We start from the raw sequence: 13,694 nt of genomic DNA, 5'->3' as shown, positions 1-13,694 counted from the left end.
TAATAAACCTACCTATAATTAGTTGGCTGGGATCTGTACTTGGTTTACAATTTGTACTGTCTACACAAGTCAAAGAAAAGCTGATCTACTGCAAATGTACCCCCCAGAATAGGGATGCTAGGGTTCAAGTGGTTAACGCAGGCTTGTACGAACTTCCATTACATGACTATGTTCTTAGATCACCAGCAGGTCCCAAAACATTTTCTCTCTTTCTCTGTTCTTTTTCTTCCAGAGTGCGCCACTGAGTGTTTGAAAGTTGTGGTGTTTTTTTCTGGAACCTAAACTCAACCGCAAACGCTTCTTCTGCCAACCCCCATCACAGGCTTCTGGCAGGATGGTTCTCAGGCTGGGCGAAGTCTTCAGATAGGAGGCTGAGAAAAGGTGGAACAAAAACTCCACATAATTCACATATCATCCATATGTGGTTTTAATAGGTACATTAGGTCCTTTACCCAAGCAAAAATAGTCTCACAATGAGCGCTCAATAGCAGGACAATTTTATTGTCAAATTCATCTCAATTCTTTTTTTTTTTTTTTGCTTTTTCTATATAATTTCAGTAGAATCTACAGTTCAGATAACTTCAAGTTCATTACAAAATAAAGTCTTTGCAATAAATAAATATATAGATTTATATATAGATTTGTATATGTAGAAAATAAATATATTGTACATCTCATAAATAGGATCACCCATATGTACACCTCCGCTGCTTGCATTTCTTTTTTTAATAATGTTCCTGACACTCTGAACATTACAAGTCGCCCACCTTTCAAAGTTCAACACAAATGCAGATTTACTTCTATCATAAACCACAGTCAGCCCCAAGCTTACTCACCGGCATTTCATACAACTATTAAACTATAAGATCGTTGCTGTCGGGTGGAAATCTTGTACGTCCAAAACTGTTACTTTTCAGGAAAAATAGAACCTTTGTTCCAATGGATCCAATGTAGTTATTTACTTTTCATTTAAATATTCATAAACCCCACAGACTTAACCACTTTCAATCTGTTGTCCCTGTTTTGGGCATGTCGTTATAGGCATAAATGGTCCAAAAAGAAATTATGTCACAATGTATTAACGGCATTCATTTATGAAAAGAAATATTAAAAGGTCAAATCTTGAGATTACAAGGTTTCTGTCCGACAGCAACGAGATGCTACTTAGAATGTTCATTTACACGTGATGATCAGACGAGACCGTGGGGCAGTAAGTGCTCTTAGATTTGCCAATGTCATACATTGGCAAATCTTTTGCCCTCTTCCATATTCGTTTTAGAAGAGCATTTAGTGAACACAGGACCCCCATAATAATAGTTTAACCTCCTGTTGTCTCATAGACATTCCCTCAACAAAACTACTGTATGCAATCGCTTCTCGGTATACTGGAGTCGCTAGTAGCTCAACTGTCATAAACTGCCCATTTTATACACTTAACGATGACCTGTCATGTCTGCTCTGACTTGCATGTGAATTGCACCCTCAATCTGAACTGAACTGGCAATACGGGTCTCCTGTCACTAGGCCAAGGGTAGATATTAGGCTTTTGGGCTTCAGGCTGAGCTACTCTGCTACATTCAGCCCCTTTGACCCCCTCACACCGGGGGACCTGATCCAGATCACGGCACCGATGTAACACCTGAGAATCGAACCCAGGACTCCCGGGTGTGAAAACAAACTTCTACTGGTAGGCCAAGAGGGAATAACCCTTGGCAGGGGAGATATTAGGCTTTTGGGCTTCAGGTTGAGCTACTCTGCTACACTAGCATATTGCCATGACTGAACATCACAATGCATGACAAATGCACCAGATGGGATCTGCAACGGGAGCTCGTATCGTTCATCCAACTTTCAGCCATTCATTCATCCATTCATTCTGTGACCCAGTAATAGTCCGTGCTACCCAACAACAATCGTTCACTTCTCGTAGTGGTTCCTCAGACAACGTGAGACCGCGGCACAGATTTGGTGTCCCGAGCCGGCAGCCGAGCGGTCCTACACATCTGAGGTCAGCGTCTTTCCTGTCGAACCTGACCCCTCTCCATTTTCTTTCTTTGAAGATGAACTTTGCCTCTGATCCATGGTCAGAAGCCTGACATGGAGTGGCAGCATCCAGGAAAACACGCACGCAATGTTTATGTCTGTGCTGTGCTGAGGAGTGGGCTTGCCACGTGGACTAGGGGGGCAAATGTAAACACCTCTGAAGGGAGGGGGGAGGTTAAGGACAGAAGGAGGAGAGGAAACAGAGTTCTGCCACAAGAGGAGACTCGAACATCCAAGCCCCGTCAGACTGGGGTACCTCTCCCAGTGGCAACACTGGTCACCTGTACTGCCAGGCGTCCCGGTACGCCTGTGGGATCTTGTCGATCTCCACCGGCCGGGGTAAGAAATGGGTGAGTTTCTGGTGTTTTTTAGTCCTGTTTCCCTCCCGTGGCGAGCCGTCCTTGTTGAGGGCAACGTAGTAGAAGCGTCCTGTGTCGTTGTGTTTGTAAATCGTCGATGAGTACGTGTTGTACCAGTTCTCCTCAAACTGTTCCCTGAACACACACTCCGCTGTGAGCTTCTTCTGCCAGAGAGCGAGAGAGAGCGGGGGACAGACAAACAGACAGAGAGAGAGAGACCAACATATTAGTGATATGATACACAGTACAGCTCATGTGGTAGTAGTTAATAAAAGTATGTCAGCCCCAGCCAAGAGATGGAACAGAGATATATGTATAGTAGACTTATATGTATGTTTTGTGTTGTATTATTTCACTCAAAGACACATGTGGTTGCTGTCGCGGTATGTCTGTTGTCCGTAGACCCACAGACTTAACCACTTTCAAACTACATGTAGCAAAACAGCTGATCTAGAGCTACTACTATACGACAAAGTATAAAATAATCCATTATGGAGAAGAATAAAATATATGGATGCAAGGTTTCTGGCCAAGAGCGATGATATTGTGCATCACTTCATCCTGTGTGCAACTATGTACTCGTATTAATACATTTCCTTGTATGTGTCAAACTTCTTTTAAAGCACCTGGAGACTTGCACCATTTCATCGGCTGAAATGAACCGGTAGAAAGTCTTTTCGGCAGGTGCTCGTTATGACAATCGAGGGAAAGTCATTACCAGCAGCTTTATACTTTTACACCCAAAACTTCACTCCTCAGCCCTGTTAACCTCTCAGTGTGCGTGGAGAATTATATTACTCCCTGTGATGCAACGAGAACAACGTTCTCTCTCTCTCTCTCTCATGCATACACACGAACACAGACACACACACTCTCTCACACACACACACAGCAGCTCTCAGAGCCCAGGCCGTCTCTGACAGCGCAGCATGAGCGATGGCTGCGGGTTCAGCAGGTGAGAGTCTGTTGGCTGCGAGAGCGTGTGAGAACAATGCAGGGCATCGGCTCTGCGGTCGCGTTCCTGCCAAGACCAGTCAGTCATGCGATGGCTGTGCTACAAGGGCCTCTGCTCCTGGAACTGCTTTTTAAGAAGGCCCAACCTCAGGGGCGTCGTTAACGACTCTAAAAACTCTGTCCCGTTGGATTGTTTGGGTCTGTCTCTGGCAGCGGGAGGACGGCGGCCTGGCGTTGCTGTGTGATAGCATAAGTGTCTGCGGTCGCTTAATCTCTGCTTTTAAAAGGGCTTATGGCTCTAGGACGTGTTTCACCGACGAGTCGCAGCAGTGTCCCAAAGCTCTGTGGTTTCTTTTTCTTTTTTTTCTTCCAGTTACAATGTTACAATGTTATCAATTAGACCAGTCATTCTCAACCATTTGAATTTCAAAGACCCCCCAGTTTGATATGCACTAGTCCACGGACCCCCGATTTGATATCATCTGTTTTATCTCTGGGACCCCCAATCTACACTGTGAACTCCTCAGTATTCATTTAACTCTTGAGGGCGTACAAATGGAACCATATTGAGTACACTGTCAGAGTTACAGACCCATAAGGGTTTGGACCCGACGTCGAGAACCAGTGAATTAGGCCAAGGCTGTGCGGTGGTAAGATGTTGTTTGTAAACACAGCCTGAAGGTCACATGAATGGTCCTGCTCCACGCACGCACGCACGCACGCACGCACGCACACAGAGAGAGAGAGAACCTTGCAGGATAAAAGACGTCACAGTCTCAAGACGGTGGGATGGCAGTACTCGTCTACTCTGATGACGGTCTAGCTGACCCTGGCCCTGGGGCCTCTGGGCCCTCAGTCCCAGACAGACATGTCTACATACTCCCCTCTGTCAGTCAGGTGACTCAGTCAGGTGTGTGATTACTAGATGACCCCCCCCCCCCCCCCACACACACACACACACACACACACACACACACACACACACAACCCCCCTCCCAGGGTCAAAGCTGCAGGATACCAGACTCTGATAGGACACAGTAATGATATCCGCACAATTATTTTCAACATAATGGGCTAAAGCTTAATGGCAGCCTCTGTTCTAATTGTTCAAAGCCAGGGGCCGTCGGAGCCTCAGAGGCCCTCAGGTAGAATCCTGGGACACATGATATGAGTAACCCACCGAACCCCTAACCACCAGACACCCACCCACCCTCTCTTTGCCTTTATCCCTCCTCTGTTCTTAAAGGGGTATTATGTTTTTGTTTGTTTTTATTTCCTCGTTTTTTTTTTTTACCTGGCCCTATTTTGACCACAAATGAAGGTTGGGTTTAAACATGATTTAGGATTGGTCCATGTGTTCGCCTCTGGAGGTTTCACATCCAGAGTGACAAGCCGGTAACGGTACAGTATGACGATTTTTTTTTTCTTTGCCAAATTCAGGGAGATTTTCTTATATTTGTATGAAAACAAAAAAAGGTTGGATCCAGAAGCAACAGAATGGAACTATTACAATAATTACCAAAAAATCGGCCCAGGTTACAAAAAATCACACCCATTGGAAGTGAGCGGTGCCTTTATCATGATGATGTATAGACACAGTGACTAATAGACACCGAGACACACAAAGTCGAGAGAGCGGTTAGCGCCACTCAAAAACAAGGTTCCACTTTAACCATGCCCTAGTGTCCCTGTTGTGGAGGTGAACATTTGGCAACAATGGCAGATCTACAAGCTCAAGAACCTAGTACAGAACCCTGGGGGACCATGGTAAACCAACTATACACAGTAGAGTTTAAGTGGTTAAACTTTCACGCTACCTGAGACGGGGACATGAAGAACATGATGCACCTCCACAAAATGGCCCCCTCCACCACTGCAAGGGTAACCCTAAAGGGAACCAAACGGTCCATTTGGTTCCATTTATACAGTACACTCAAGTTATATTAACGTGGTCCCATAATGGTATCAAATGGGGGTCCGTGGCCTAATGCGTATCAAACTGTGCGTCCTTGAAATTTAAAAAGGTTTCAAACCAACTGCTACGGACGATATGAAGACTTGTGTGAGTTCTACATGTGTATACTAATGGTCCGTGTTACAGGAGGGACGGTCTCAGAAGCCCTGATGGATTCACCTAGAACCAGATGCTGTCCTCTCGCTCTACTTGTGGGAAATATGTAAATATTTTCGAATATCCCAAAATGCAGTCAAGAGACCAGTTTCCTCTCCTGTGCTGCAAATAGAAGCTCTTCCTCAGAATCTCATAAGATTTGTCAGAATTCCTCAGAAGCTAATGTCATGCCATTGAGTTCTTGTGGCCTTTATTCAGATATAACAAGTCTAAGTCAGTGGTTCTCAATGTTTTCTAGATAAGTGCACACTTAGAAATCTCAAAATCTCCCATCTGACCAGTCTCTTTTCTGTCTCCAAAGGGAACCACTGCTGGTCATCACATTATTGGCCTAGGAATGCATCAAAAACAAACAACATATGAATTCAAGCCTCAATGGGGTGAGTAATCCATAGAAAAAAGTATTCCCTTGACCAGATGGGTGGGCTTTTATTTATATTATATTGTTTTATATAGTTTATAAAATATATATAATATAAATATTTTATATATATAATATGTTAATGTTTTGCCAATTATTTGGGGGCCCACTTGCATACTCTTGCAGCCTGGCCCACAGGTTGAGAACCACAGGTCTACAGCCCGACCGATGCCTGATTTTTTTTAAGTTTTAGATTTGATTTCAAAAATAGACAATTCAAAAATAGCAAATCTACAGTGAGTTTGTAGAACTTGTACATTCTTGCAACTTTTGTAAATGTTTGCAAATGCCCAACATTGATGCCCAGGTTGAAAATGGTTACAAATCGGGACACATCGGCTGCATAACTGCCGATACCGATGTCATTCCAAAAAGTCAAAAAAAAGTTAACGGCTGATGTATGGACCAAATCGATAAATCTTTACAAGATGGAAAAATGCCAGAAAACGAGAGGCGATGAAATGTGTGTGAGACGGCTACACAAACAGCAGTCCTTGTTTTGTCTGACTATGTTTCTCATATCTGTGTTCTGGAGAGACCTCCATAACAAACTGACCTTCTCAAACACAATATTTTCTCACAGGATCCTCTTTCCAAATAACGAAGATACACCCAGATACGCCAAGCTGCTTTGACACTGAGAACCTGCCTTGTGCCAATTGTCTGAAAACCTCCATTCGTAGCTGCTGATGAATCGGGCTCCATTAGAATTAGTGTAAGTGGTGTGTGTAGTGGGGGTGGGTCTTTGACTTACCGACCCATACAGCTCTCCTTTCTCATTCATGCCCAGGTAAAGTCCAGCATCCACGCCTCGGATGCTGACCAGACCCACGGCTAGACTGATGAACTCCAGGATACCTGTGAACACATGCATCTGTGAGTATACCAACGTGAACCAGTGAATACCAAGTGAATCGGTGAATACCAAGTGAACCAGTGAATACCAAGTGAATCAGTGAATACCAAGTGAAACAGTGAATACCAAGTGAAACAGTGAATACCAAGTGAAACAGTGAATATAAAGGGAATCAGTGAATAAGAAACTGCCTTTCACTCTTATGTAATATGTACCGGTACACTAGACATTACAACAATAAAGGACATTGAACCTTGAACTTGAACCATGAATGGGTGAATAAAAAGTGAACCAGTGAATAAGAAGTGAACCACTGAATAAGAAGTTAATCTGTGAATAACAAGTGAATGATACTACAAAGTGAGTCAATATCCCAAACACACGTGCAGTGGATTGGCTGGGTGGGAACGGGAACTCCCAGGTCGAGGGCTACATCATTTGTTGTGTCGTCACAGACAATAAGCTCTGTAAGGGCCCTCCTCCTCTTCCACTTTTGGCTTGATTTTGAATTTTTAGTATAGCCAAGTTCAATATTAGCCAGCGGCTGCCAGCTGTTACGGCTCTCAAGTCAAGTTGCTCGCTGTGTCAAGGTCATGTAATGAACTTGGGGTATTTGGCTTTAACTGATAACAGATCACAACTGAACAGACAGATGTGGACAGCGCTGATCTCTGTTTTTGTAATAAATATATCATGGCAGACTTTGTTTTTAACTGGTCTAGACCAGTGGTCCTCAAAGTGGGGTCCGGCGACCTGAGTGGTCCTTGAGGGGTTTCCAGGGGGTCCCCAGCAAAATGATTAACAGTTTAAACACTTAACCCGGCTTATTATTTTTCATCTATTTGAAAATAAAATAGCCAAACTACAAGCTCAACTCTTTCAATTTTCATTTAATAATGTTGATAGATCTTCTCTTATAGGGGCCCCTGGCACAAAATATGTTTTCAAATGAGGGTCCGCTCCGCAACCAAATACACCTCCTATTTAGGGGTCCTTATTGACATGACAATGTTTGAGTCAAGAGTGGGGACTGGGGACACAAGGGGTGAACACCAACATCCAGTGAGATCCAGGGACCTGGTCAGGGATCCTTGAGGAGGGGGTTCCAAATGGACCCTGACAGTCTGTAACTCTGAGTGTACAAATGGAACCAAATGGACCTGTAGTGTACACTCTCCGAGTTACAGTTTGGTTCTGTCTGCTGACTCAGAGGAAGTCGCAGTAAAGTGAGCAGGTCGACTCGTCTACTTCAAAGCACAGAGTAAAAACCTGTGTAATTAAAAGCTATTGGCTGTTTATGAACTCCTTCACACTGCGATGCACACGTTAGTCAGTTCGAGAGAATGCAGCTGGGTGTCTTAACTGGCATTGGCCAACTCAGCCACCTGGTCCCCATCTTTCTGACTCGAGCCGATGCCAGAGAATGACAGAGAACATCCCTCTAATTTCTGGGGGTGAGGAGCGTGTTTCATATCCTTTAATCAAAGCCATGGCCCTCCTTTGCGCAGCACTGACAAAGACCTTGCATTTTAAAGGCTAAGTGAAGCCAGAGACAAACACAACGGACCACCCAACCCTGTAAACTGGCTTGTTTTGGCTGAAGAGTGCGCATTAAACCTTCCCTGAATTCCACAGTGGTCATGCTTTAATTTAGAGCTATTCCGTTCTTTTCCAACGCGCGAGCAAATGGGGCTGCTGCACCTGCGAGATGACTGCATGCCATGGACATGAGGCGCAAGCAATGCGCATATCTGCCCCCTGACCTCATTTGTTTATCATTCTCATGCAAACCACACCTCGCATGATTTTGAGTAATAATAATAATAATCCTATAATCATCAGGGGTGCGTGCGTGTGCAAGCGCGTGTGGGCTGCCTGAATCCTTTCTTTGAGCGGGTGCGCACGGACGCGGAGGTGCGCAGAGCAGACCCCTGGCTGTGCGCGCTGGCTTGTTTTCGAGGAGAGACACCTGCGCCCCGTGCGCAGCGAGGATATACCCTAACCACTTCAACTGCAGTCAAACGGTCTGACTTACAACTGTACGGTGATGGGTGTATCACCGTACATGTAACATGGGGGTGTATGGGCCGCTTTTTCCGTCTGTCTGTCTATACCAAATCTCTTCGCGAACCGATTTTTTATTTTTTGCGAATGTTCCCCCAGAATAGGCATGCTGATGCTGCATGGGGTTCAAGTGAGTTTAAAAGGTGTGTGCGTCTCCTGTCCTGCAGAATGAGTGCTGACTGCTGAAAACACCCCAGACATGCACACTATGACCAATTACTTCTACGTGAAATAAGTTGTAGGCTATTAGGAATGGATAGAATATTAACCTAATCGATATAAATGCAGGAATTTGGATCACATTTTGATATATACTTTCCATGTACCATCCTATTAAGCATTTTATCAAAAGTAGTAGCCTATAGGCCTACTCATCTTGTGCTGTCAAAAAAAGAAAAGAGCCCTGTGGTGCAGTGAATGAGTCTCACCGAATCTGCTGTGGTCTTGTCTTGTTCCGTGCACTGTCCCATTAGGAAATATCTCCAACTGAAACCCTGTGCGACAGTACAGCTGCCGTCGCCGCAGAATTCCTTTGAGGTGCCCGAAATCCGTCAGCGAACCCCGCTGTAGTCTCCCTTCAATCTGTCCCAGTCGCTCATTCAAACCCACTGGGGACTCCGGTAAAGGCATATTTCCGAGTGCAGGAAAGGTTTGTAAATCCAAATCGAGTTGTCCGAGATAATTTCCGACTTCTGCCATTGTACGTGTTCAATGTGTTTACGGATGCAATTACAATTTATGTCGATTGAGGGAGAAGAAAAAGTTGTCGGTGCAATGTAGAAGTCCAATCCATAAATACGCACAAAGCGTCACCGGTGTGCCGTGCTCCTCCTCGGTACAATCCGTTCAGTTCATTAATCTTCCTTCAGCATATTCATCAGTTTGATATCTCTGTTTATCAGATGGAAAGACCCTATTATATACATACTCCCCACGCATTCTCACATTGGATATTCAAATGCAAGCCACGCCTGGCTGGCATCCATTCTTACGCGCATCAGTTTTCCAACCGAATGAGTACTTTCAGTCCAACTTTTCCTGTTAATGATGCAGCAGTCGCTCTCTGTCACCGCTCCGCTAAAAGTTGTACGCGTCGACCGAGCAAACAAACCCAACTCGCCACGAATGTTCACATGTTGCTCCTGCAGCGCGCTGTGGCCTGACCGCTCCTGACTGCGGTTCGAGGGTTTGTGATGAAACCACACAGCGGACCCGAGGGCAGGGAACTCTGGGAACAGACTGCGGTGCATTAAAATGCATTACAGATGCAGAAGCAAAGACGATCATCATTAAAACGAAAATGGAAGCTGACACAAAGCTGAAAAGCTACATGTCTTATAAATCTGCTGTGCCAGCGACATTACCAAAAAGACAATCGATGATTTATATTCAATTTTTGGTCACACCGCGCTCTCCTTGGATCCCCACGGTCTCCTTAAAAAACGGGGGGGAAAGAAAGAAAAGTAGCCTACCAGGCGCACATTTTCCACAACATTATCAAATGAACCTGTGCGCAAACGGAGAGCGATCCAAACTCCTGCGCAAAGTGTTTCGACACAAAAAGCCACTCTGCGGTTGGAGTTTTTTCATGGAAGCATTTCTCTCCACCTCCTGGTTGGAAGCAGGTGCTTCCTCGCCCCTCTGTTCAACATTTATAGTAGCTATGTTCCCAAGCAGAGCAGCTTAACCGCTGCTGGAACGTTGCACACAAGGAATTGCAAAGAACATCGTCCAACGTGTGCAGTGATGACAGCGCACTATCACCAAGACGGTGGAACCTTACCTGGAACAGATGGCCAGAGCTTCTGGCGTTATCACAACAACTGAACTGATGCTGTTCAGGTTTTTGGCTCTCGTAAAAATCATCACATCAGGGCAGCATGCCGTGCATGCATGTTGTCCAAAAGTGGCCACGATTTCCTCAGAAATGTTGACTTATCCTCAGTGCCACTGCCTCTTAAAACAAACTGTTCTTTATGCTTACTTCTCTGACTCTGGGAGTTGTGTTGTATGGTAATCAGATTCATAACTCCCAGAGGGAGTGGAGCCATGTGCTCTTTGATCAGACAGATGATCCATCAGAAATGACATCTCTGCTTAATGTGGTTCAAACAACAACAAATAAAAGAGAGTTATTAGCCTCACAAATACGTATTACCTTACTTAGTCAGACAATTAGTTAGTATAGTCTTTGTCTGAGCAGCTTCAGGTAACAGGTTGTCGCCCCTGTTGAAGAGATACTTGTATACTTACAGTAAGTAATAGTTTAAGTAAAAGTAGCAGTAACACAATATAGAAAATTCCTGTATTCAAAATGTTACTTGAGTAGTTGAGTATTGGCATTAAAGAAGTAGGCCTAGCTATACTTAAAGTACCAAAAGTAGGTTACTCACATTTTTGAGGGGCGCTAGCCCCTCCTACACCCAGCTTTTAGTTACCGTCCACAAACTTTGTCTTAAACAAACATTAAATTCCCATTGACACGATGATAAGAGCGCCCCTCACTTCACATGGGTGTGATGTCTTTTTCGAAAATAACTACAACGCATTATGATACGATGCATTATGAGCTTATAGATCAGCTATTAACTGAAATAATATAGGGCTTAAGTGGTTCAATGTATATTGTAGTAATTATCTAAATCAGTAAAGTATAGCCTAACTTGTAACTAAAGTTTGAAATAATTGTAGCCGGGGAAGTAGAAGTATATGGAAGTAAAAAAAGGTATCTCAAAAGTGTACTTAAGTACAGTACTTGAGTAGAGTTACATTACACCATGCACTAGCCCCACAGTAGAGTTACATTGCACCAGCCCCACAGTAGAGTTACATTACACCATGCACTAGCCCCACAGTAGAGTTACATTACACCATGCACTAGCCCCACAGTAGAGTTACATTACACCATGCACTAGCCCCACAGTAGAGTTACATTACACCATGCACTAGCCCCACAGTAGAGTTACATTACACCATGCACTAGCCCCACAGTAGAGTTACATTACACCATGCACTAGCCCCACAGTAGAGTTACATTACACCATGCACTAGCCCCACAGTAGAGTTACATTACACCATGCACTAGCCCCACAGTAGAGTTACATTACACCATGCACTAGCCCCACAGGAAACCTCAGAGCACCTTCAGAACGGTGATGTCAAGCGTTTGATATTTCAGGTGTGTGCTGTGCCATCATGCTCAAGTGGAGGACTTGAAAGGGAGACACACAGCCAGCGCCATAACCTGAGAAATGAATAATAGGTTTTTATTTATGATTGAATGGGGATTTTCTACCATTTGCGTGCACAATGGCACGACGGGCCCCGACTTGCCACCACCTCTGCAGATAAAACAAAACAAAAAAAAATCACAGTGTCAAGACTTTATTTCTCGCGAGGGATGAAATGAAAACAAACTCCGGGAGTGTTTTAATTACTTCACTGTTCCTGAGATATCAGTGACAGCAGGGGGGTGGGTGGTGGTGAGCAGCACAATCACATCCATAACATGATTTAACCAGGAGACTTGTTATTTTAGACTCTACCTTCAGACTGGGTTTTTCGGAAACCCCCTTCCTCGGGGGGAGTTCTCACATCAGCCCTGCTCATCGCAGTTAGGAATCATGTGATTAATGACAAGATTCAACAGAAACGTCTTGCCTTCTTCGATGGTGGGCAAAACAACCACGTTGCACACAGTCAGTGTTGAGACTCCCACAGACTGCCTGAATGTCCCTGCACTGATTGTTCTTAATGTGGGGTCCGGGCGGTGACCCCCTTCCCCAGGGGTCGTTGAGGAGTTAAGGGCCTGTATAACTCTCAGAGTAAAAAAATAAAACTTGACTGTGTAGATTGGGGTCCCAGAGATAATTTGTACTTTTACCAAACTGAGGGTCCTTGATATGAAAATGGTTGAGAATCACTGCTCTTCGTTTTAGTCCTGACACTACAACATCACATTCCTACAACTCTGGCTGTATGATGGGGAGGGTGGTGTCTTGTGTGATTAGTATGATGATAGGGTAAAGACTGGTGGATTCCATGGTTCCCTGTATGAAGAAGACAATAAGACATCAAATCAGCGTGTGTGGGTTTGGATCTTGCAGTACAGTATATGCACAGTTTGGGGCGGCAGTGGCTCAGGAGGTAGCGGCAGCTTTGGAAACAGAAGTTTCCTGGTTCGATCCCTGGCTCCCTCTGGGATAGTGCCAAAGTGTCCTTGAGCAAGACACAACCCTAACTGCTCCCGATGAGCAGGTTGGGGACTTGCATGGTTTACTCTGCCATCGGTTTGTGAATGTGTGAGTGAATCGTGTAATGCACATTAATAAGCACTTTGGATAAAGGCGCTACTTAATTATGCCGTTTACCATTTTCCAGTACACCCTTGAGGCCAGTGTGTGGGGCAGTGAGTGCCAGGCTAAGGAGGGTACAGTACGGCTGACCCTTTTGGGAGCCCGCTGCCTATGGAGGGCAGCTCTCTCTCACTGTTAATAATTATGCCTCTATAAATCTTGTGGGCGTGTCAGGGCTGTATTGAAGTCAGCAGAGGGACAGTGGCTTTCAGCTGGTGTTCGATATGAAAGGTGGCGGGCCTGATGAATGTTGGTGGGCCTCCGGGTGATGAATTGGGCCAAGGGGTTGATGAGGAGTCAGCGATGGTCATCCTTTGTGCGAACAGACACCAGGGCCCGCGCCACGGGCCCAGGATGAAAGGAGGATTCGTCTCAGCTAGGGATGGAAAGACATGCAAGGATTAAAGAAAGAGAGAGAGAGAGAGAGAGAGAGACTAACAGACAATTAAAAAAGGCACACCCCTCCTCATGTCGTCTGGAGTGAATGCTATCTTTTCTCCTTTGTGTGCTT

The 13,694-nt window shown here is 44.9% G+C and overlaps 1 protein-coding gene across 2 annotated transcripts; it reads right to left on the bottom strand.

The window, feature by feature from the left end:
- Window positions 1-525: 525 nt before the first annotated feature.
- fgf16 (fibroblast growth factor 16) lies at window positions 526-9,527 on the bottom strand (the record flags this gene model as incomplete). Of its 2 annotated transcripts, none has more annotated exons than XM_079503556.1 (3): window positions 526-2,566; window positions 6,663-6,766; window positions 9,257-9,527. In XM_079503556.1, 3 exons carry the CDS (start codon window positions 9,525-9,527, stop codon window positions 2,321-2,323), a joined length of 621 nt encoding a protein of 206 aa, XP_079359682.1. In that variant the 3' UTR covers window positions 526-2,320. The 2 variants fall into 2 exon arrangements, with proteins under 2 accessions (XP_079359682.1, XP_079359683.1); XM_079503557.1 differs by having other exon boundaries at window positions 526-2,563.
- Window positions 9,528-13,694: the final 4,167 nt, after the last annotated feature.

The sequence above is a fragment of the Electrona antarctica genome (genome assembly GCF_951216825.1).
Source record: "Electrona antarctica genome assembly, chromosome: 1".
In the NCBI taxonomy this organism is placed as follows: Eukaryota; Metazoa; Chordata; class Actinopteri; order Myctophiformes; family Myctophidae; genus Electrona; species Electrona antarctica.
Note: the sequence above shows the minus strand (reverse complement) of the source record. Positions and strands in the feature narration are given on the sequence as shown.